The sequence below is a fragment of the Diceros bicornis genome (assembly GCF_020826845.1).
Source record: "Diceros bicornis minor isolate mBicDic1 chromosome 21 unlocalized genomic scaffold, mDicBic1.mat.cur SUPER_21_unloc_1, whole genome shotgun sequence".
Lineage (NCBI taxonomy): Eukaryota > Metazoa > Chordata > Mammalia > Perissodactyla > Rhinocerotidae > Diceros > Diceros bicornis.
Genome location: NW_026690885.1, coordinates 3,498,628 through 3,522,591, shown reverse-complemented (window position 1 = coordinate 3,522,591; position 23,964 = coordinate 3,498,628). Strand labels below are relative to the sequence as shown.

Below are 23,964 nucleotides of genomic sequence, written 5' to 3'. Positions count from 1 at the left end.
ACCATTGAGGTCAAACTTTTCCCCTACCTATTTGTGAGCCCTTTGTGGTTCTTCTTTTATAATTTGCCAGTTCGTGTCCTTTGCTCATTTTTCTATTAGGTTAGTAATGTTTTTCTTGTTGACTTGTAAGAATTGTTTTTATATAAATTCGTACAATTTGTTGCAATATTTTGAGCAGTTTGATTTTTGCCTTTCATTTTTCTTAATGATATTTTGGACACAAAGTCTTTTCCGTTATTATCTTCATCTGTCTATTTATGCATTTGAATATCACAGTTAAGTTTCTGGATATAAATTAAGAGGCAGCCTAGATGACTCTTGGGGTTCTAGACCTAGCAGGAACCGTAACTGACCTTTGAGAAAAATTCTGGTAGAATTGAGCCAGTAATTCTAAGTGTCCTGCTAAGTGTAAATCATAGGACGATTTGCCTTTCTAAGATGTGAAATATGACCATCAGTCATTCTACAAATAGTGTGTGCCTTGGCATTGAATTTCTAAGCCTTTTCTCCTGGCTCCTGGGAAGGCAGAAAAGTGAGGAACTAGTTTGTTCTATTGACTTAGGCTCCAGACTGCTGAGAACAGTGAGACAGTCCCCAGTCTCCCTCCTGGGCTCCAAATGTATGAAATCAAAGAGAGCCTTTATTAGCTAACAGATAAGTTGAGACCCAAGCATAGTATATTCATAAGCACCATCAGGAGGCCCATGGTAAAAGTGTTGTCTGGTGGCATTTTTCAGATAGAGAGCTCCAATTTGCAGAGCCCATTCAGTCCCAGCATGAGCTGTGTAAAGCAGCTTGTTCCCTCTTCTTTGGGCTTTTGTTTCTTTGTAGGTATGGGTTAGTGTTGTCAGTTTCAGACTGCAAGCTCCTTCAAATTGGGGACTTCCTTAGAAATATGCCTGGCTAAAGCATCTGCAAACAGTACATCCTGAGAATGTATTACAGATGTTTTTCCTGACTCTGCAGAAGTTGTTTTTGACTAGAAACCTCTAACCATTCCTTGTCTGAGATTGACTTTTGTTTCTGTCCCTGCTTATCATTATTACCTGCTTATTAGGGATTTATATTGTGGGTTCCCTTATGAATGACCCATTGGGCAGATCTGCTGCTCTCTTTCTTGGCTCTGTGGTCCAGTAAAGTGAAGCCAACCATTCTCATGTAATTTGACCATCCATCAAAATCCTTATAAAATAAAAGACTCATCTTTGAGAAATTATCTCTAGGATTATCTTAAAAGATGAGTCCTTTTATAAACATCTCTATCAAAAAAGTAAGAGAAATCCTAGAGATAAGAGTATTGAGTAGTGAAGATAAATGGGATAAAATATATGAAATAAGTGAAAACCTGCAGTATGCCCACTACTTTATTTACCTCACCATGGTAAAAAAAAAAAAAAGAGGGCAGAGTGTAGAACTAGTAGCAGTGGTGGTATTCTTATCAAGTATACAAGGACTTATTAGAAAGACATTTGCAGGATTATTATAGCATTTTATTCTGTGTTCTTTTGAAACCCAGTTGGAACCCAGCTAAAGCAAAAGAGGGTCTTAATATGAAAGAGGTGCACAAAACAGTGAGATAAATTGTGTGTCATCATTGAGGGCCCAGTTACAAGTAATCTGAGTCATTGACAATCCAAAACAGTTTCCATTATCTGCAAATTCTACAGTAAAAAGTGTAGAAAGTCCTTTAACAATTTTATTCTTAAAATATGTGTTAAAACAGTGGCTCTTACGAAGTCATGCCAAGAAATTATTAGTTACAGCTATTGCATAAGGTAATACGACGAAGAAATACATATTTGAGGCTCTCTCAGAATGTTTGAATTATTTTAGGAAAAGAAAATTATAACTTTCACTTCAGAATTTGGGTCAGTTCTTTTTGTTCATATTCTAAAATGCTTTTCATAGATCCAGGATGATTGGGCACACAGAATAAGAGCTTATCTCTCTGTGGAAGCAGACAGACTAGAGCAGGAGAGGTGGAGGTCTGGAAATGAGACAGGCCACAGTGGTCCAGCTTGCACACTGACAGTTGAGAGATGGCAGGTCAAGGAGGTGACACTATTCTTCACACCTGTCTTCCTGGACAGATTCTGGAAGCAGGTGCAGTACAGTGGTCCATGTAGGCAGCTGGGATTGAGGCATTATGGCAGCCAGTGATGGGAACCAGCCCTGGCCTGAGCTTCGAGGGCAGGACTCTACACCTGAACCCCAGTATGCAGAAACAGGGATACAATGCAGGTCATCCCAACAGAGAATTGTCACAACTCGAGTAAAATTCAGGGACTACTTTATGTAAATAGAGGAAGAGCTCCTGGTTACTAGAACTGGACCACAGACAGGTGCTGGCTACAAGGCTAACTTGACACCAAGTCCTTCGGCCGAGGAGACTAGAATTCCTTAAATCCCCTAAAATCAGCTGCTCCGGCCCCTAGGATAGGCCGTGGATCCAGGTGGCCAGCTGGTCCAGGGGAGGGCAGAGGGCAGGAGCCTTGCAGGGATATCAAGGCCGATGGCAGTGGCCTTGTATGTTCAAAGCCAAACTTACAAGGCAAGATCTTCCATATTCTGCCTCTGTGATTCTTCCTGTCAGGGCATCTTCATGAGAAGAGATGATTATCTTCCCCCTTGTTCACTAGAGAATTCTGTTGTTACCCCTTCGCTCTCAAACTAAAGATGACCTATGAGGCTTTGTCCAGTTTTGCTCTTCATATTAACTTGTAGAGTCTCGTGTCCATTCTACAGGTTGAGTTGGACATTTCCTTGTATTTACTACTGTTGCCAGAGACCAGGGAAAGGTCAGCACCACCACCGAGATTTCCTCTCCCAGCAGCCTGGGCAAATCACCACTTCCAAGTAGGAAATGAGAGAGAAACACACTCTGGCAGCGGGACAATGTCATCATTGGTTGTTTAACTCTTGTTACCAGTATAGTTTTATTTCTTGGGGGAAGAGTGTTGACCTAGAAATTAAGAGACATGGGTATTTACCTGTCCTGTTAATTTTTACTTTTTCTCTGCCTCTCAAGTTGGCTGTGATAAAATCTGTGCCCACCTCCCTGCCCAGGACACATGAGGCGATATGGGTAAGACAATTTGGTGCCCTTTGAAAACAGATAGGCAGTGTGGCTAGTAAGTTTCCTGAGCTCCCCAGCAGACTTAGCAGCAAAGTGCAGAGTGTGTTTATCCTTGATTGACAATTATGCTTTAAAATAAGGGCAATTCTCTTTTTGCTTAGTGTCTCCTTCTCAGCCACCAAGTTTTTCTACAGTCTTCTCATTTGAGGGAAGTTCAGGGGTCATTTCTGGAAGGATGGGGATACTGCAAGGTCACATTTTTCCACATCTCTTTCTCAATCCAAACCAACAGCATTCATGCAATGAGAGAGTCGATCTTGGATAAACCAGCCCAGGTTCACAAGAGTGGTCACATTTCACATACGTACTTCACAAGCAGAACACTTCAGCATGACATAAGATTCAGGCCACAAAAAAATGTATTATTACAAGTGTAAGTTGTTGTAAAGAATTAAATTATGCTGCAAAATAATCAGATGTTATTTTATCTTGAAGACATTTTAATTTCAATTAAATGTCAGGAAGCAAATTAAATCCAAAGTAAAGCTTAACCTAAAATTATGTCTGAAGGCTGGGTCTTTGAGACCAACGGGAATGTGGCTAGAGTTTATTTTTATTTCTTTTAAACACTGTAGGCAGCAGCGTTATTGAAAAAAGCCCCTACAGAAGAGTGTGACGATAGTTCGGCCGTTCACAGTAATGAATCATCTTGCAGCTTGCCATCTATTCTGAATGACAGTAGTGGAATAAAGGAAGCTGAACCCACTCTATGGCTCAACAGTGTTCTTACAAGGGAACAAGGTAACTGTTGTTAAAGGGTCTGTCCACAGCAAAAACGCATTCAGAGTCAACACAAACACCCTTTCTCAAGGTGTACCTATAAAATAAAGCAGACTCAAGAACACTTCTAATTTTAATATGTATAATATGTTATTTGTTTTATACCACCTTCCAATAAATATATGCTTTCATTTAGTCTAACAGGAATAGGAAACCTAATTGTAGATCTGCTGTCCTGCTGAATTTCCAATAAAATAAGTTTTTATAAATTGAAATCTTAACAGAACTAACAGCACTTGGCAGTAGATAATTATTATCATCCCACAAAGATGAAGATGATTCTATGAAAATGAGTCCATCAAGTACTTCACATAGAGTACTGTGAAGTTTTTGATATCACTTAATAGAATTTACTCATAATTGGTAAACATTCTTTTTAATTATAATAGAACCTTTTATAAGTTTAAACAGATGATTAAGAATCAGTTTATGCCCCCCAAAACTTAATAACCAATTTTTAGTATCCAGAAATTGTGATTATTATTTTTTTTTAAAGATTTTATTTATTTATTTTCTTCCCCCCAAAGCCCCAGTAGATAGTTGTCTGTCATAGCTGTACATCCTTCTAGTTGCTGTATGTGGGACGCGGCCTCAGCATGGCCGGAGAAGCGATGCATCGGTGCTGCGCCCAGAATCCGAACCCCGGGCGCCAGCGGAGCGTGCGCACTTAACCGCTAAACCCTGGGGCCGGCCCGAAAATTGTGATTATTTTAACGTTATTGTTAAGACATGCCAATAAACCGCTATAATGTATTCCCAGGAGAGCTATGAGTTGCTCAGGATATATTCAGAAGCTGATACACATGCACAGGATTTGAGGCTCGCTTGTTTTAAGCCCCAGTCAAATTTGATAGATGTCAGGCTAAATCATTTTGCATGAAAGCAACATAGAGATACCTTAGTTTTAGAATAGGTTTCTTTTTAGGAACAGTACTATTCCAGACAAGAAATAAACTAAGCAAAGAAAGGAGGTGGGGAAGCAGTGAAAATAAAAGGAATGGCAGTTAAGAAAAAAAAAAAGCAAAGGCCTATTCCGTAAATATAACCTTGAAATACACTTTTATTATCGTGTGTTTGATTTTTAGACGTTTCAAGTGGCTGCGGAGACGAGAGCAAGGAAGAGAGCGTGGCAGCAAAGATTCCAATCACAGGTAAAGTTATGGTTGCCTCAGAGTTTCAAACACAGGATTCAACCTTGTTTTATAATCAGAACATTCTAGGTTAGTGGTGTGTGGACTCTGCTAAGAGCAAGTATATTCAACTACTACGTGCTGGAGGGGACGATGAATTGTAAGAGCATGACGTGTGCGCTTACATTAGCATAAACTGAGGTGGAAAATAACCATGCCTATTGAATTCTTCATGATCATGCTACACAGTTACACGTGTGAGCACCCCATCACATAGCCTTTCAGCACCTGCGTCTGTGTGACAAGGTCAGTCTCCGTGGGGAACACCAGTCATTGTGTGGCCAACTACAGCTGTTTCTGATTTTACTCTTTTCTTTCCTGTGATAATTGAATGTGTCTCATTAAAATAAGAGCAGGAAAAAAAAATGCCAGACAAGAAGCTTGCTTGTGCCTCAGTTACAAAGCCCATGTGATAATTTAAAAATTTTAGCAGTAACGTTTCATCAAGACCTATTAAGATTTCTGCACATGTATTACGCTTGTTTAGCTGGAATCTGAATATCATTACGTTTTTAGTTTTAGAATATCAACAGCAGCAATGAGTATTCTGAACAGAGTTCTATTTGTCATACGTCTAAATTTACTAGGATCTTATTTTGTAAAGTGGTACACTACTTCATTATAAATTCAAAGGTCTGACTTTAAATATTTATACAAGTAACCACACCACTGCACTGCGGTACTGAGGCACGCTTCTGCATATGTGGTCGTTTTGTTGTTTATAAGCAGAAAAGAATGGCTTTCTTTTATGACAATACGATTCATAGCCTGATGATTAATTTTTTAAACTCATGTTTCTGTGATGAACTCTGGTTTTGAAAAAAGAGTTTATAGTAGAGCAATTATTGTATATATTCTGCATCAGATAATATTTCATTCCGAAATACAGAGGTTTTCTTTTCTTTTAAACATTTTCCCAGTGATGTGTTTATTGCATTTTTATTCTTCATTTTGAGAAAACTCTGGTAGCGTTCCCTCTTTATTTTTTTGTTAGTAGAAGTGTAGATGATCCCAAATTGCAGATAATCAAGAAGTCATTTGGAAACTTTTCTCTTGCATTTACCTTTGAATGCAGAAGTATCTAATGACCTCTGAATTTATTTCAGTTAAAATTATAAAGACTTATTGGAGAGAAACCAGGAAGTGATCTCGTTGCCCATTCTTGCTTCTCTTTTCGGTATTCTTTCCAGTCATTCCCTGCTGTGAGCAGATGACTGTCCTCAAAATTAGTGCAAACGTTATTTTCTCATAGACTTTCTTTATAAGAGAAGAGATAGTTAAGTACTGGAGTTTCAAATCTTTCTTTTTTTCTTGCAGAAAGAGGTGTGATGTGCCTAGAAATAATAAGGGCTATTTACCATTAAGATTTTTAAAGAAATTTTAATTCCAACAACCTGCCATCAGTCAATTAATAGTTGGCAGTTTTAAAAAAATGCTTTGTGGGGCCAGCCCGGTGGCGTAGTGGTTAAGTTTGCACGCTCTGCTTTGGCGGCCCGGGGTTCATGGGGTCAGATCCTGGGCGCAGACCTACACCCTGCTCATCAAGCCATGCTATGGAGGCATCCTACATACAAAATAGAGGAAGATTGAGAAAGATGTTAGCTCAGAGACAATCTTCCTCAAACAAAAAGAGGAAGATTGGCAACAGATGTTAGCTCAGGGCCAATCTTCCTCACCAAAAAAAAAAAAGAAAGAAATAAAGAAAAAAATGCTTTGTGCCTGTTGCATGCCAAAGTTTTAGACATATAAAATAACTTGGGAGATATAAAAATAAACTTTCAAAGCCGTTTACTTTGAGCATTTCCATTCTGTCCTCGCCACCATACTCTCTTTCTTCTTTGCTCCCCACCCACTGGACTTCCCATGAAATTAATGTTTGAGGGCCTCATGTGCCTTGACTCTTTAATGCTGTTGTCATGTCTGTCATTGAAACTACTTTGATCTCTAAGTTCTTTTTTCCCCAGTTTTTTAAATTGAGATATAATTGACATATAACATTGTATTAGTTTAATCTCAAGTTCTTGACCATTATCTTTTTATTAAATCTTTGTGTCTTTGGCATAATTATTGGAGATTTGGCCTTGGTAGAGTAAAGCAGGTATATAGTTTGATTTAAGATAGAGTCTGGGGCCAGCCCAGTGGCGCAAGTGGTTAAGTACGCGCGCTCCACTGTGGCAGTCCAGGGTTCTCAGGTTCAGATACCGGGAGTGTACCGACGCACTGCTTGTCAAGCCATGCTGTGGCAGCATCCCATATAAAGTAGAGGAAGATGGGCACGGATGTTAGCTCAGGGCCAATCTTCCTCAGCAAAAAAAAGAGAAGGATTGGCATGGGATGTTAGCTCAGGGCTGAGCTTCCTCACAAAGAAAAAGAAAAAAAGATAGACTCTGCCTCCCCCTTTATAATAGTTTTATTGAGACTTTCCTGTTTTATGGGCTGCATTCCTTCTAGAATATTCCAAAGAAAAGGAATATTCCAGAGGCTGTTCTCAGGGTTGAGGGGATTTGCAATTGAGCCTGGGCTTTGGCATCAGCCGTCAGTGTCAGCATTTTACTCCCTGCTCTATTTCTCCACCTCTCTGAGCCTCTGTACTGGGAAAGCAAACATACCACCTGGCAAGATGGTCTTAAAGTTTACATGAGATCGTGTGTGTGCAAGTGCCAGGCGTGTACTACACACTCAATACATGTAAGCTGCGATTTATAATAATAATATTCATGTGAATGTTAGTAGTAGTATTGATCTTCTGCACTGGCCCCACAGTCCCCAGTTTTTCAAACCAATGCCATCTAGTTAAAAGGAATCTCACAAAGCAAACTCAAAGAGGAAAAGAAGCAGGGGGCTGGGGGTACAGTGCCACAGAAAGCATAATCCTGAGACGAGTCTTGGAAAGGCATCTGTTTATTACAGTAACATTGGTTTATAACATTGTAAAAATTTCAGGTGTACATCATTGTACTTCTACTTCTGCATGGACTACATCATGTTCACCACCAAAATACTAATTACAGCCCATCACCACACACATGTACCGAATTATCCCTTTCACCCTCCTCCCTCCCCCCTTCCCCTCTGGTAACCACCAATCCAATCTCTGTCCCTATGTGTTTGTTTATTGTTGTTATTATCTACTACTTAATGAAGGAAATCATACGGTATTTGACCTTCTCCCTCTGACTTATTTCACTTTGCATTATACCCTCAATGTCCATCCATGTTGTCACAAATGCCTGGATTTCATCCTTTCTTATGGCTGAGTAGTATTCCATTGTGTATATATACCACATCTTCTTTATCCATTCGTCCCTTGATGGGCACTTAGGTTTCTTCCAAGTCTTGGCTATTGTGAATAACGCTGCAATGAGCACAGGGGTGCATGTACCTTTGCAAATTGGTGTTTTCAAGTTCTTTGGATAAATACCCAACAGTGGAATAGCTGGATCATATGGTAGTTCTATCCTTGATTTTTTGAGGAATCTCCATACTGTTTTCCATAGTGGCTGCACCAGTTTGCACTCCCACCAGCAGTGTATGAGAGTTTGGAAAGGCATCTGAACACCACCTCCTGAATTGCGGTAGCCACTTGGGACCAAGACTCGCCCAAGCCCTGTGCTGCCATAATTCCTCCTAGACAGTGCTTCCCAGTGGTACCGCTAAATTAGTTTCTGCAAGAAATTTCCACTTAAGAACTCAATTGATGATTTGAATCCAGAAGGATATTTACCCTATCAAAAAGGAATCTTGAGGAGAGTTGCATGATATTTTTGGAACTTCTAATTAGTCCCATGAAGAAACCCTTAGAGAAGAATCACAGCAACCTGGTGCAGTGGCTCCTGGGGATCTCACTGGTCAAGGCCCAGCATCTCTGCCTGTGAGTGACTATATGCCATAACTCTTACAGGCTCACAGGTGAGGGCGTTGCAGGGCACATGGTTCCCAGGCGACAGTCCTCCCCTGCTGTGCCGCCTCACGGTGTGGACGGGCGGATGCAGCGTTTCCCCAAGCGTGTTCTGTGCAGGCTCCACCCCGAAAATGCTTCAGGGAATACACATCCTCTGACCAAATCCCGCATAATCGCTCTCTCCCTCTGCAACATGCATAGTGCACGGGAGCACGTTGAAAACTTTTAGACTTTCAGTAAATGAACCATTTAAATGTGTGAACTTAAAGTTTCAAATAATTATCTTCTATTTGAAAATGGAATCCTTCCTATGAACAGCCAACAGAATTAATATTCTGTGGAACATGTTTTGGGAAATATACACAGATATACACAGAATGTTTTTTAAAACCTTGAGTCTAATGAGGGCACCAGTATTCTTAATACACTAAAATTATCGTCAACATTTTCCCGTGAGTCCTTTTTGTGGGAATCTCCCTTGTGGATGAGATTGCTTTATAATGAAGCTTTGGCTACTTTAGTGTAACTAAACCCAGTTGATGTTATGATTGAAAGTTACTTGTTAAAGCTGCTTCCTGAATTGATGTATTGACGACCAGCATGTTCCAGTAGTGAGTTTGGACAGTCCAGAAGTGCTCTTCTTTAGTGTGGGTCCTTCTGCGTGACTATTTGCTTTACAGCCGTCTCAGAGGAGATGTAGTAGAGAAAGACACCGAAGTGAACCCAGGCAGGCACCAGGAGTTTGGGCAGAATGGAGGGGAAGCTCTGAAGTTAGACCACTTTCAGAATGATGAGGGCCCTGGGGAAGTTTAACCTGAGAAGGGTACAAAAGCTATCTTTTTTATTTTATTTTATTTTATTTATTTATTTCCCCCCAAAGCCCCAGCAGATAGTTGTAGGTCATAGCTGTACATCCTTCCAGTTGCTGTATGTGGGACGCGGCCCCAGCATGGCCGGAGAAGCGGTGCGTCGGTGCGCGCCCGGGATTGAACCCGGGCCGCCAGCAGCGGAGCGCGCGCACCCAACCGCCAAGCCACGGGGCCGGCCCTACAAAAGCTATCTTTAAATATTTGCGAGGCCTCCACGTACAAGACAGAACATTGATCAAGCATAGTTTTAGAGTCTAACTCAGGGGGCTCTGTGTGTGAGTGGTACAGGGAAGGAATTCACAGCTCAGTAATGGAACAACTTTCTAGCTCTTCTTTGAGGCAAAACCAAGCTGAGTGTCTTCCAGGTATAAGATTCTGTGCTGGGTGCTTGAACCATGGCAGGAACCTACTCTCTAGAGGGACACTGTGGAAGGAATTCTTGTTTCTGGAACTGACATTCCTTCTAATGCTAAGAGACTGTGATTCTCATTCCATATGAAAGAAATCAAATGTGCCAATATTCTCATTTCTTTATTTCCCTTTCTTATTTGCTTATTACTTCCAAACATAGGTCTCCTTGGCAGAGGGGCTCATCCTTAAAGAGTTTGCTGTCACTCTGAAGGCATCTGCTTTGTTAATCATTTGCAGAGTGTTGGTTTCATAACTTGAGCTCCTGCAATCTGTGCTAAGATTTACATAGAAACCCTCCCGTACACAGACCCACACACACACAACCAGAATAAGTATTCCCACAGCCTGTATGATCTGTTGTTGTTAACACAATCTACCCCTTTTATTAGTCTGGTTGTTCACACTGAAGAATTAAGGTAGAAATGAAAGAATAATTTTGATATCTATGAATGTGTGGTTTTCTCCCTATAATAGATAGTATATCATTTGCATGTATATTACACCTTTACTTTGGCTAAGTCCTGGGAATAAGACTGGGTCCTTGCCCCTCCTAAGTCTTCATCATCTCTGATCCTCACAACAGCCCTGTGGGGTAAACATTAGGGACCCATTCTACAGTCAGTCCAACAGAAACTTAGGAAGGTTGAGTCCTGCTCAAGGCCATATAGCTAGTGTGTTGGATCTTGAATCGAACTCAAACTTCAGGATTTAATCCCTGAACTCCTTCTGTTCCACCAGCCTGCTGCTTTCGTTTTACAAGAGAGGCGACTGCATCAAGGTGTCTGGATTAATTAAACATCAGTGTATATCATCACAAAAGATGAGCTCCACAAGATGCTTTGCGAGTGACGATGAGCGAAGCTATACCTTTCCTTTCTCTTGTGTTAGGCCTAGAGAGGTGGGCGCTTGCAAGGATTTCCGAGTATGGATTTTGCCAAGAGGTGTGTGTGCCCTTTATAAAGCGGGGCGAGCCTGAGTGCACGTGCAGGACTAGAATACTCAGGTCAGTGCTTCCCTGGAACACTTAGACCAGGATTAAAGCCATGCTTATCCAGATTATGAGAGAAAATCTCATCTGAACTACTTATACCCCCAAGTGAAATTTCCCACGTTGGCAATTTTGTTTGTATTCATACTGAATTTACCTCTGAGAGTGAAGTGAGTTTTAGTTTTAGCAAGTGACACAGGTTATGCTAAATGTCATAGAAACCCGTCACCTGACACGGTATCTGGCACACAACACAGTGGGCACTCAGTTTGTCAAACGAATGAGTAAAAACGAGTTGGAATCCAAAGATTAAGGAGTTTCCTTAAATGCTTGTTGATTCAGGCCAGAACGCTGTCTCTTTCACTCAGTCACTCTACCAATACTTTCCCCACCCCACGTGCCCATCCTGGCAAACTCATCTCCTTAAGCTCCATGTGAAAAGGGCTCTCAGCTTTTATCTCAAGAGGATTAAGCCTCTAAGAATGTCCATTCAGCCTCTCATTCTTTTGACTCCAATTCTCTTGGTCAAGCTGTGTTGAAAGTGGTTGCCTGACAGTGCCATTTCTCACTGATATTCTTTGGCAAGCTGAAATATTCAATGTCATACTAAGGCATGTCCGTTTAGAAGCTGTGAGGGAGGTCAGCCACTTGGGGTTCTGGGCAGTGCTTCTCAAAACGTTATTGCTTGAGTTTTACATCAAATTGGAAAAGGCTGGGAACATACAATAGCCAGGTTGTCATTGGTGACTGGATTTACCCTGGGAGAGAAGACTGTGGTGACAACGTTGGACTGCCGGAGTACAGTGGCGTAACACTCCACTAAGGAGACTTTACTAAGAATGTGTCTCACCTGTCCTGTCCCAGAAATGCACGAGAATCAGGCAAGACGTGTTACCTGCCAAGCCTGGGAGCCCCAACTCGTGCAAAACCAGGGGAACCATCTCATGCTGCTGGATTGTCCATTGCAGTCCCTGTGGCCCTGTCTCTGTGGTAGATGTCAGGCTGCTGGGGCTTCCCCTTTGCTGCTACAGCAAAGCGTCTTCACTCATGACATTGCAGGGCGGTGGTGTTTGTTTAACATGGTCAGTAAAGAATGAAAGGCACCTTTCTGAAGAGTGTTTTCGATTGGTTGCTCCTGCATTCAAGGAAATTAATTCATAAATGCCTAGAGAAATTCTCCTTGGTCGTTGACAGTAGAATCCTGGGTGGATACCTATGCCCCAGCCACACCCTTGACCAGTTACATCGGAACCTCTAGGGGTGGGGCTCAGGCATCAGTCTTTTATAACACCCCCAGGTGACTCCCCAGGTTTGAGAACCATGGAGCAGGGGGTCTCAAAGCTGAAAGAGCCTTTGTAGGTCATGTTGTGAAACACCTTCATTTTATACAAGAGATTCAAGTGGGGAGAGAAGAGGTTGGGCTTCGGATATTTTAATAAAATCGAGGATCAGGAAGTGTATTATTTTCCTAGTGCTGTTGTAACAAAGTACCACAAACTTAAAACAACAGAAATGTATTCTCTCCCAGTTCTGGATGCCAGAAGTCTAAACCAAAGGCCAGCAGTGCCGTGCTCTTGAAGGCTCTAGGGGAGAAGCCTTCCTTGCCTGTTCCAGCTTCTGGTGGCTCTCAGTTTGTGACAGCTTGACTTCAGTCTCTGCCTCCATCAGCACATCACCTTCTTTTCTGTCTCTGTGTCCACTCTTCCTGTCAGGATGCCTGTCATTGGATTTAGGGCCCACCACAAATCTAGGATGATTTCATCTTGAGATCCTTAACTAATTACATCTGCAAAGAACCTATTTCCAAATAAGGTCACATTCTGAGGTTCTGGGTGGACATGAATTTTAGGGGAGACATCATTCAACCCACTGTAGGGGGTGAAGAGAGATTTCTTCATATTTTACATTTCTAACATCTAGTTCATCTTATACATTGATTATTCCTGACCCTACTATAATGCTAATGATAATATTATTGTCTTTATTTCTGATTCTTCTCATTATATAAATCATTGAATGCAAATTGCTAAAAATACTGTTTTTAAAAATATTTAATTATGCCAATAAAATATAGCTTCCTGATCAAGATTACTCAATCTTTGAAAAGTTCAAGATTGCATGACTTGGAGAGTTAAAAATTCCCCTCCCATGGCTGAACAATGTTAAGTGGCAGGCACTATGGTTATAAATTTACATATGAAGTAATACCAGCGGGACTGTTCAGTTCAGTTTTGGAACATTCGTTAAAGTTCAGTTACAAGCCTGACATTTATTTTCAAGTGTAATTGTTGAATTACTCCGTAGAAATTAAGAATGTGATGTAAATTTTTTTTTTTAACTGAGGAAGATTCACCCTGAGCTAACATCTGTTGCCAATCTTCCTCTTGTTTTTGCTTGAGGAAGGCTAGCCCTAGGCTAACATCTGTGCCAGTCTTCCTCTATTTTGTATGTGGGTCGCTGCCACAGCATGGCTGACAAGTTGTATAGGTTGGTACCCAGGATCCGAGCCTGCGAACCCAGGCTGCCGAAGCGGAGCATGCCGAACTTAACCACTATGCCATAGGGCTGGCCCCTAAATATTTATTTTCTGAAGCAGCTTCAGGCAACTCATGTGAAGTAGGAGTTTCTCTTCTCTGTACATCAGCAGTCTCTGAGAGCACAGAGAAACCTTGGCAATAGATTTACAGGCTCACGACACTGGGGGAGTGGAGTTTATTGCAGAAAGTCTGGACATGAAAAGTGATTCTGGTCATGGATCCAACCTATGTATTTCAGGTTCACATTGACTTATGGCCTTTGAAAAAAATCCTAAATATGGATGAGTTTTCTGTATTTTCAGAATTGTGAAGGCACCCATATCCTAATATTTTCTTGTTTTCATTTGAGCAGATTACTAGACAAATGACTTCTGGATTTTCAGTGATAATATTTATCTTTAGAATTAATTTTAGAAATATATGTCACAATTTTTATTTTATTTTACAAAAATGACTATGTTTGCTGCATCAGCAACACATCTAGTAAAATGTGTGGAAAAAAATTTGCATGGGTGTAGAAATATGTGAAAAGTAACAGCACTGGGAAACTCAGTGGACAGAAAATACTTTTCAAATTTAATTTTTAAATTTCTACATACTTCCTATAGGAATAGTAATTCCACTTCCTTACTCAAAGATGCCCAGTTCTTTGTTGGTTCAAGGTTGTTTTTCTATTTGTAGTGATGGTATTGTTTGCATCTCCCTTTGTTACTCCTTTTCCGGGCCCAACTTTTCTTTCTTTCATTAGGGATTTCTGCGCAAGCCAGAGGCAGATTCTCTGCCTGGAGACACCCCTAGAGGCTGGTGAACCCTGCCTCTCTCTGGTTCTTGTAATGAGTTGTTAAAAGCACTTGTTCATCAGATATTTTCTTTTTCTTTTTATTTCTAGATTTAGAAGTATTTTAGCAGGTGTACATTTGCATATAAAAGAGAATAAAAGATAAGAAGTTGAGGCTTTTTCTTTCTTCCCTCCTCAACATCATCTCTCTCCTATCTCCCTTTATTCAGCATGTTTTCACTTTCCTTCTCTGGCTGTTTCCATTTTCTAGACACGAAATGCATATCAAAAAAAAAAAAACAATCTCAGTGATTCTTCACCACTTTGTAGGAAGATAGATCATTGGGTTTGGCTGGCTTATGTAACAAAGTAGGGAAAAACATATTTATCTCTTTGTGTCATCAGTCTGGAATTAATAGCCAAGGATGGATTTTAACCCCCTGGACTCCTTTATTTTATGTTTTAAATTGCAATATTTTCTACTTTTTAAATTAAATCTTGACACAGATTTGAGTGTATAATAGATGCTTGACTGAGAGATCCAGAACTGAAAGCTTGAGCATGCAGATATATTTGTTTCTGTGTGTACCAGAACATTGTAATTGACAATAATTGTATTCTTTAGAAATATTTGTTTTATCTAATTATACGCACTTCTCAATAATTTTCTGAGAGTTTGACATGACTAATGAGCGGAAACGTTTCTCTGGAGTTCTCAGTCACAGGCTGGAAAGTAAAGCCTTAAGGGGCTACCTAGTCCTCGAATTTGCAGACTTAGGGTTTACTTGCAGTTGAGAAGACTCAAGTCTTTTCTCCTTGGAACTGGAGGAACTCGGCCCCCACTTGTCTATAGCAGGCTGATTTGAACTCTAGACTTGTTACTTTTGCTCTTTTGTTTGTTCATTCATTTCGTAACTATAAATCTGCAGGGCAATACAGTGCAGCTTTGAACTGCTTGATTCTTCACTATCCTTCTTCCTTCTAGGAGAGCCTGGGCCTGAGTTACCAGAAACTTCACGCCCGTAGCTTTGCCTACTTGACTTATGAAGTTGGCGTCCTGGCCAAGACCTCTAGGCTTTTCCAGGAGGAGGTCTGAATTGTTCGAGTGCCCCTAGCAAGACGTAGACTCTTGCCTCCAGAGAGTCTGAAACCTGGTCTATTTGATACAAGCAGCTACTTAAAAACCTCCACACAGCTCTTGCAGCCTGCCTTGATAGTGTGTTCCCGGGTCTCTCAGCTCTGTCAACTACGGAAGCTTTTGCTAACATCTAGCTTATATCCCTTGGCTGAAGTTTTTCTCCGAGTGTTCTTGTGCCACTTTTAGGGAACACAGAAAAAATTGCTCACCACCATCTAGTTTCGAGGTTTCCAGTGTGTTCTGTTTGGCCTGTGCAGTGTTGTATTTTTTTTTTTAAGAAAGGCAGGAGTCTGGCAAGACTAGGCCCACTTTCCCACCTGGCAACAGTTGGCTGTAGCCGGAGAACAGCTGTCCCCCCTGGCCAGGCATGTGCTCTCCAGCTGGCCAGACTCACTTCTCTGTGCTACCTGCTTGGCCCCAGAGCATCTGCATTTATAATCCTGCCCTGTCCAATCTATGCAATTTCTGTTCTTAAACCCTCTTCCCTTGTTTCTACGCAGGCTATGTAGCCTTTATCCTCTCATTGTTATTTTTTAACCAAACCTTAATTTTGTTTTTCCTTTTTGGGTTGTTTCCCAGTCCTTCAAATGTTTTGTACAGCTCTTCTGACTAAAACAGGGGTGACTGAGGGTGTGATACATGCCATGGGAGAATGACCACAGCTCTGAGCATCTGCTGCCCGACACAGACCTCCTGTTAGACAGCAGCACCTGCCGCCTGCTCCAACCCCTCTGGCTGGTTTGGTGTCTTGGTCCTGCCTCAGTTAGTGTTTCTTCCTCCAAGTGAATACACTTAATCCTTTCACCTTTTAAACTTCACTTTGCCCTTAAACCACACGAGGAAGCATGCATCGGGGATGGAAGCAGGCCATGTGCCCAGCAGTCCTCAGCTTGATTTTGCCAACCCTCTATTACTTAGGTCAGGGCGGCTATGTCCCAGATAAAAATTGTCCGGGTGAGCTTCACTGACTTTCCGCTTAGAGAAGGGCTACAGAAGGTTTAAAGATCAAATACCAGTAAGGAGCTATGGCTGGGAAGCGGGGTGGGCTCTGGGAGAACGAGACTGGAGAGACAAGCTACATCCCTCCAAAACTGTGTACGGTTGAAAGCAGACTCAGGGCAGCCTTGAAGGGAAAGGCCAGTTACAGAGTCCAAGTCCTTCAAGAAGCAAGGGAAGGGTAGATCCTACAATTCCTCACCCACAAGAAAAGAAACTTTGTAACTACGTATGGTGACTGATGTTAACTAACTGTGGTGATCATTTCACAATATGTACAAATATTGGATCAGTATGTTGTATACCTGAAACTAATATAATGCTGTATGTCGATTATACTTCAATTAAAAAAAAAGAATAAGAGGAAGGAAGAGAAGGAAACCAGAATGGAAAGTGTGTGGAACATGGAAATGGCCTTTCTTTTCCAGAGTGGTAAAATGGTCCCTTGCTGCTAATGTGAATTCACTTCACATTCCTCCTTTGCTAGACTCAGACCAGTGATAATATCCATACTGTCCTATATTTGGACAGAATACTTAATCCTCCCAAATGTGAAATTAACTCACAACTACTAGCTTTATATTTTTCACGAAAATCTTCTCCTAAAAATAAAAGGCACGTGTTTTCTGAGGAGCAGGAGAGCCAGCTCACTGGAGTCAGATGATTTACCTCACAACAATAGATGAGAGGAAAGCCTAACTCCAGCTTCCAGCTGCCAGGAGCCTTTGTTTACCAAGAAGCTACTCTTTTTTTCTTTTCCTATTCTTTTTTTTTTTTTAACTTTTATCTTTGCTCTCTTTTCCTTGACCAAGTCAGTATAATTGAGTGCAGAAATAGCATATGGTCATTATGATCTGGACTTGTATCCTAAAAGCTGAAAAACTTTTTGGTTGATCTTTATAGAATAAAAACAAAACAGAACATTTTTACCTCTTTTACAGTGATTCCTTACCTTTTTAGAATTCTTTGATTTTATTGATACTTCTCCTCTCCCAAAAGTACCTTACCACAAATCTGAAGTAATATAGGTAGTAGGACTGACAGGAGAGTGTTATGATGCTGTCCTAGGACAGTGGGACTAATCTACAGCAAGAAACACTTTCTGTCCTAGGCCAGTACCCAACACATATACACAAGTTATGCAAAACAGTACTTTCCCCTTCTGCATGCATGACATCTGGTGTTTTCTTTATTAAATTTGTCAAAATACTAGTTCAGGTTTGCCCAACTAATATCACAATCCAGCAATGTTAAAAAGTGTTGCCTTAGGATTTATTATTTTCAGAGTTGAGTCCCTGATCTGTACATATTTTAACTATATAGCATTTAATATTTCAAAATATGATGCTCATTTTAAGTACTTATTTTTATCTTGATTGATTCTCAGTAGGGCAAGATAAGTTACATTTTTATTCGTCAGTGTGACAGTAGTTTTAATCCAGTAATAAGGGGCTCATGGTTAAGTTCTTAAATTGAACCAGCAAAAGCAGGAAAGCAGTGATTGCCAGCCTCCGGTGCTGACAGCAGGAGTCCTTTTGTTTGTGGCCACGTTGGAGATGTGGACGTGGATGCTGTTTTGTTATGTCTGTGCTAAAACTCTATTTCTCCAGCCTCTCTTTCATCCAGGCATCCTTGAGACTTGAGGTAATGGGAAAGTTGTGTCTCTCAGGTTCTTTACGTGATCATTATTTATTGTTTTTCCCAATAGTCTTCCCCACTTTAACTTACAGCAGACACTGTTAACAGTCCTGCAGGGTAAGGGTGTCCTGTGGGTGCCCAGGCTGCTGCTGACCCCTCTGGGGCACCTGGCTTTGCTCCCTGCAGATGCTCTTCTCTGTCCCTACCATGAGCCTGGTTAGATTTTCTCAGCGGGGGGTCTCCCAGCTCATCCTGCTGCCGCCTCCCCTTCCTGACCTTCCCGCCCCTCACTCAGCCCAGAGACCCCACACTCAAATGTGCAAGCCTGAGGGCCAGGGCAGCGAGAGCTCCAGAGGACCAGCTGACCAACCAAGGCAGTCAGTTATGTGTCCTCTGATTCATTCCTGTAGCCGCTTCTGCAAGGCCTGGACTGGAGAGGAACCATTTTACTGTGAGTTGAACCTATCCACAGACCCACTCAAAATAATGACTAGAATTTGGCCACCTCAAATAAATTCATACAACTTGACTTCGAGTCTTGAAACCTGGGTTCAACTAAATTGTTTTTTGTTTGTTTGTTTTCAGAGTTTCTAAAAAGGGACAGTTCAAAAAACTAATTTGCATGCATTTGAAAAGTGTTAACGTCGTAGGAGGAATTCAAGAAACTTGTTTCTAGGTAGTAGAAAATTCAGTATTTCTGTGTATTTTTTTCACACCTAAAGCAGTTAATAACAATTTAGCAATATCATATATCCAATCAGTGTTCAGTCAGGAGCCAAGCAGATATCTTTTCAGTTGATGTTTTTTGATGAGTAGCCAAACTGTGCCATTGCATTGCATTTGCTTCATATGTCTCTTAAGTAGTAGCATCACCATATAATTTATTGTCTAAATTAGGAAACTTTTGATTAACAAAAGACAACTCTATTAATTATTATGCTGGGACAACAGGCAGAAACCTGAATTGTCATGGACAAATTCTACTTTTTATTTTAATTGTGGTAAAAAATACATAACTTTAAATTTACCATCTTAACTGTTTTTAAGTGTGCAGCTCAGTAGTGTTAAGTATATTCACAGTGTTGTGCAACAGATCTCTAGAACTTTTTCATCTTGCAATACTGAAACACTATACCCACTAAACACTAATACTCCCTCCCCCTTCTTCCTAGCCCTTAATAACCACCTTTCCACTTTCTGTTTCTATGATTTTGACCGCTTTTGTTACTTCATATGAGTGGAATCATACAGTACTTGGCCTCTTGTGACTGGCTTATTTCGCTTAGTATAAGGTCCTCAGGGTTCATCCACACTGTAGTATGTGACAGGATTTCCTTCTTTTTAAAGGCTGCATAATATTCCATTGTATGTATATGCCACATTTTCTTTATCCATTCAACTATTGATGGACATTTGGGTTGCGTCCACCTCTTGGCCATTGTGGAAAATGCTGTGATGAACAAGGGTGTGCCAATAACTCTTTGAGATCCTGTTTTTAGTTCTTTTGGATATATACCCAGAGTGGATTGCTGGATCATATAGTAATTGTATTTTTAATTTGTTGAGGAAGCTCCATACTGTTTTCCCTAATAGCTACACCCACCAGCAGTGCACAAGAGTTCCGATTTGTCCACATCCTCCACAACGCTGATTTTCTGTTCTTTTGATAGTGGCCATCTTGATGGGTGTGAGGTGATATCTCATTGTGGTTTTGATTTACGTTTCCCTGGTGATTAGTGATTTTGAGCATCTTTTCATGTGCTTATTGACCATTTGTATATGGAGAAATGTCTATTCAAGCACTTTGCCCATTTTTAATTGGGTTATTTGATTTTTGTTATTGTTGTCGAGTGGTAGAAGTTCCTTATATATTCTGGATATTAACCCCTTTTCAAATATATGATTTCAGTTATTTTCTCCCATTGTGTAGGTTGCCTTTTCACTCTGTTGATTGTTTCCTTTGACATGCAAAAGTTAAGTTTGAGATAGTCCCGTGTGTCTATTTTTAATTTTGTTGACTGTGCTTTTGGTGTCATATCCAAGAAATCGTTGCCAAAACCAATGTCCTGAAGCTTTTCTCCTATGTTTTCTTCTGGGAATTTAATAGTTTTCAGTCTTATGTTTAAGTCTTTAACCCTTTTTGAGTTGATTTTGTGTATGGTATAAGGTAAGGGTCCAACTTCATTCTTTTGCATGTGGATATCCAGTTATCTGTGCCTTTTTTTAAATCTGTAGAAACAAAAGCCTACCAGTTGCTGAAGTGGTCTACCCTTCAGGATAATACAACTCAAACTGAAGACAGGTTCCAAAAGGCAGATGCTTCTGCATCACAACTGTCAGGTAAGTGAGCAGATTCAGCACTCACAGCCAGTGTCTAGGTGACCCAAGGCAGCAGCTAGTGCTGTGCTCAGGGAAGGGTGGTCATTCCTTGAAAGTTTCTGGAGTTTGCTTTGTAATAAGCTATCACTGGATCAGAATCAGCCAGTACTTTTTCAGTCCTTAACAAACAAGAGTTTGGAAGAGTCTTCCCTCCTGGATATGTGCCAGCCCTGGCATGGCGATGGTCCTTACAGGCCCTTGGATTATACCTGGCATGTCATGATAGTAACTTGTCGCTAAGTACCACAGGAGACACCCCAAATTCTTTCTTTTCCCACATCTTCCAGTTGCTTAATCATCAATGGGGAACATCATCCTGGGCTATTTTCCCTCACCAGAATGTTGGAAAACTTTGGGTTTTTTAAATGAAAAGACTGTAAATCCCAGTAACGCTAAATTTTAAGCTTAAGTGTAGTTCCTTCAATCTAGGATTTTTGTTTTAATTGTAATTTTCTTTGTTTTCGTATACTTTATTGCATTTTTATTATTTTCATTGGTTTTTATTTTATTACACCTTTTTTTAGTATGTCACTTCAGCTCCATTTGTGAAAGTAAATGGATTCATACAGAAGGAAGTACACCTTAGTCACTTCCTTATCCTTACATAAACCACCATTCCATAATTTCACCCATCAGAATGAACAGTGATCTCTCAACATCACATAATTCCCAGGCCATATCCAGATTTCCCAATTGTCTCAAAGATGTCTATATCAGACAGGCATTTTTTCGAAGGACATATGGTGCATTAGACTTAGCTGTCTGTCTTCAGAGAGCTATTTCCTAGATAATATTAGTGTTAGAATTGGTTGCTGCAAAATTCTGTTATTTTGGTTGTTTTGAGGATTCAGTGAGCCACTGCAGGCGAAATGCCCAGCACAGGGCCTGTTAGAGAGCAGCCCTCAGCGACTGCTGGCCGCGGTGGTGCTGGGTGTTATGTGAACTCCGCGAATGTGAGACATTGTAGTTGGCTGAGGTATGAAGCAGGGCCTCTGCCCCAATGGAGGGCTTCATCACTTTGGAAAGATGTAGCACTCGTGAGCCCTTAACCGTTTGCTTTTCACCACTTTCTTCACATTTGAGTCACAGAATTAGAATCCAGAGAGATTTAGAAAGTATTTATCCAACCCCCTCATTTTACAAAAGGAGGCGACAAGAGAGTAGCACCTCCCTCGGAGCCTTACAGCCAGTTAGCAGACACACGTGGTTGGAAGTTGACTCCACAAAGCTGTGTTTGGTAAGTTTATTTTATATGGATAGTTAATTGGACAAGTTCAAAGGATGAGTAAATTTGACATAAGTTGTAGTCCCTTGGATGTATATCAAAAATGTTGGGGGCTGGCCTCATGGCTTAGCGGTTAAGTGCGCGTGCTTCACTACTGGCGACCTGGTTCGCATCCCGGGCACACACCGACGCACAACTTCTCCAGCCATGCTGAGGCCGCATCACGCATACAGCAACTAGAAGGATGCGCAACTATGACATACAACTATCTACTGGGGCTTTGGGGAAAAAAAAGGAGGAGGATTGGCAATAGATGTTAGCTCAGAGCTGGTTTTCCTCAGCAAAAAAGAGGAGGATTAGCATGGATGTTAGCTCAGGGCTCATCTTCCTCACAAAAAAAAAAAAAATGTTGGTACTATTAATATACTAATGATTAATGTATTTGTTTATTAATTTATTCATAAGTGAAGTGATACTTTATAGGTTGTATAATCAAGCACCCCTAGATTCAGTTCCCTCACTCCACACTCAAATTTACACTATGTGCTTTGCAAGATTCCACATTTTCCTGCGTTGGGATCATAGAAGTCCTTCTGGTGGTGTCAGCCGTCTCTGAGGTCAGATACGGCCTCTGGCGTTTAGTTTACGTGTGGTCACACAATACTTTTCACTCTCACTCTCACTCTCACTCTCTCGCTCTCACTGTGATCCTGGGGACTTCTCTGAGCTCCAAAGAGAAGCAGGAGGCAGGCTGGCAAGGTGGAGGGAAATGGAAGCCACGTACCCCGTGGTTAGCGTACCCCGCTACTGCTGTTACAGGTAGTGGTGAGGATGGGCATCCTGAACTCAGGAGCCACCCCAAATCTGACTATTGAAGAAGCAGTGCATGTTTCAGTTACTTTCTGCATCAGATGTATTAGGTCTCTGCCTCTGGACCTGTCACTAAGGAAAGCCACTGCCACCTTGCGCCTTCCTTTCCATGTCTGAAAAGGCCTTATGCTGTTAAGCACATGGAAGCCCTCTTCAGGCTGAGCACGGACACATTGTTAAGAGAATGGCTTGGCTGCAGAGTTACATGCAGGCAAGCAGGTTACAGGATAGAAACTCAGCAAATGCCTTTTGCAGAGACACCCATGCACTCTCTATCCATGATCTCAGGTGACTGCCAGTTAAGAATCAGACTTGAAACAGAAACATCCAAGGCTGAAGTCACCTAGGGGGCAGAGGTCAAGGATTGCCCTGCACGCTGATAGCATCATGGGAACAGTCTGGTTCCCCTGGCTCCAGGAAAGAGGTGGATTGTGCATCTTCCCCATCAACTTTTTCAGGCTGGTTAAAGAGTGGCCTTGATGGTTTTCAATGGAGATTCAGTCTCTCCTGGGAGATGGAAAAACAGAGGATTTGGCAGAGGGCTTAAGGGTGGGTGGGGTGGGTAACTGTCATCCAGCGGTGTCAGTTATTTCTGAGACCTGGTTCCCAGCACCCATAATTTTGATGATCCCTTGCTGCCCATGTGTTATAACAAGGTGAATTATCCAGTGCATGGTGCTGTAGTAGAGACCCATGTGCTCACATGTGCATCGTGGTCATTTGGAATAGAGCTCTTCGAATGATTTTATTTTTTATTTTTTGTGGCTTCTAAGTATCACCGGAAAACGCTCCACTTCCTTTCAGAGTTCTATCAACATGTTCCTTGCCTCAGAAGCTCCCTGTCTTCTGTGGCTTGAGCAGCATCTTCCCCTGTTGACATTTGTTTCACCAAAGTTATTGTGAGCCCTCTTCTTCACTCGTTGCTGCGTGGTGGCTGACACTCCCTCTCCATGTTGTGCTTCTCACAGGTTTGAATACTGGCAGCGGTACATTCAAGACAAAGACAACTAACAAAATCGCTTCGGAAGCTAGTTTTTCATCTAGTGAAGGAAGTCGTTTGTCAAGGTAAAGTCGTGAAAGCCTGTCTAAATAGCGGCAACACGATGAGAAATGTCGCTACGCAATGAA

General features: G+C 41.3%; 1 protein-coding gene across 1 annotated transcript in view; it reads left to right on the top strand.

The window, feature by feature from the left end:
• The window catches only part of LOC131401855 (centrosomal protein kizuna-like), a 62,152-nt gene extending 46,466 nt beyond the window's left edge, over nt 1-15,686 (top strand). Inside the window, exons 5-9 of the mRNA XM_058536952.1 lie at nt 3,029-3,085; nt 3,712-3,877; nt 5,002-5,067; nt 9,008-9,015; nt 15,576-15,686. Coding sequence (XP_058392935.1) covers nt 3,029-3,085; nt 3,712-3,877; nt 5,002-5,067; nt 9,008-9,015; nt 15,576-15,686 — 408 coding nt within the window. The remainder of the gene's footprint in view (nt 1-3,028; nt 3,086-3,711; nt 3,878-5,001; nt 5,068-9,007; nt 9,016-15,575) is intronic.
• Nucleotides 15,687-23,964: the final 8,278 nt, after the last annotated feature.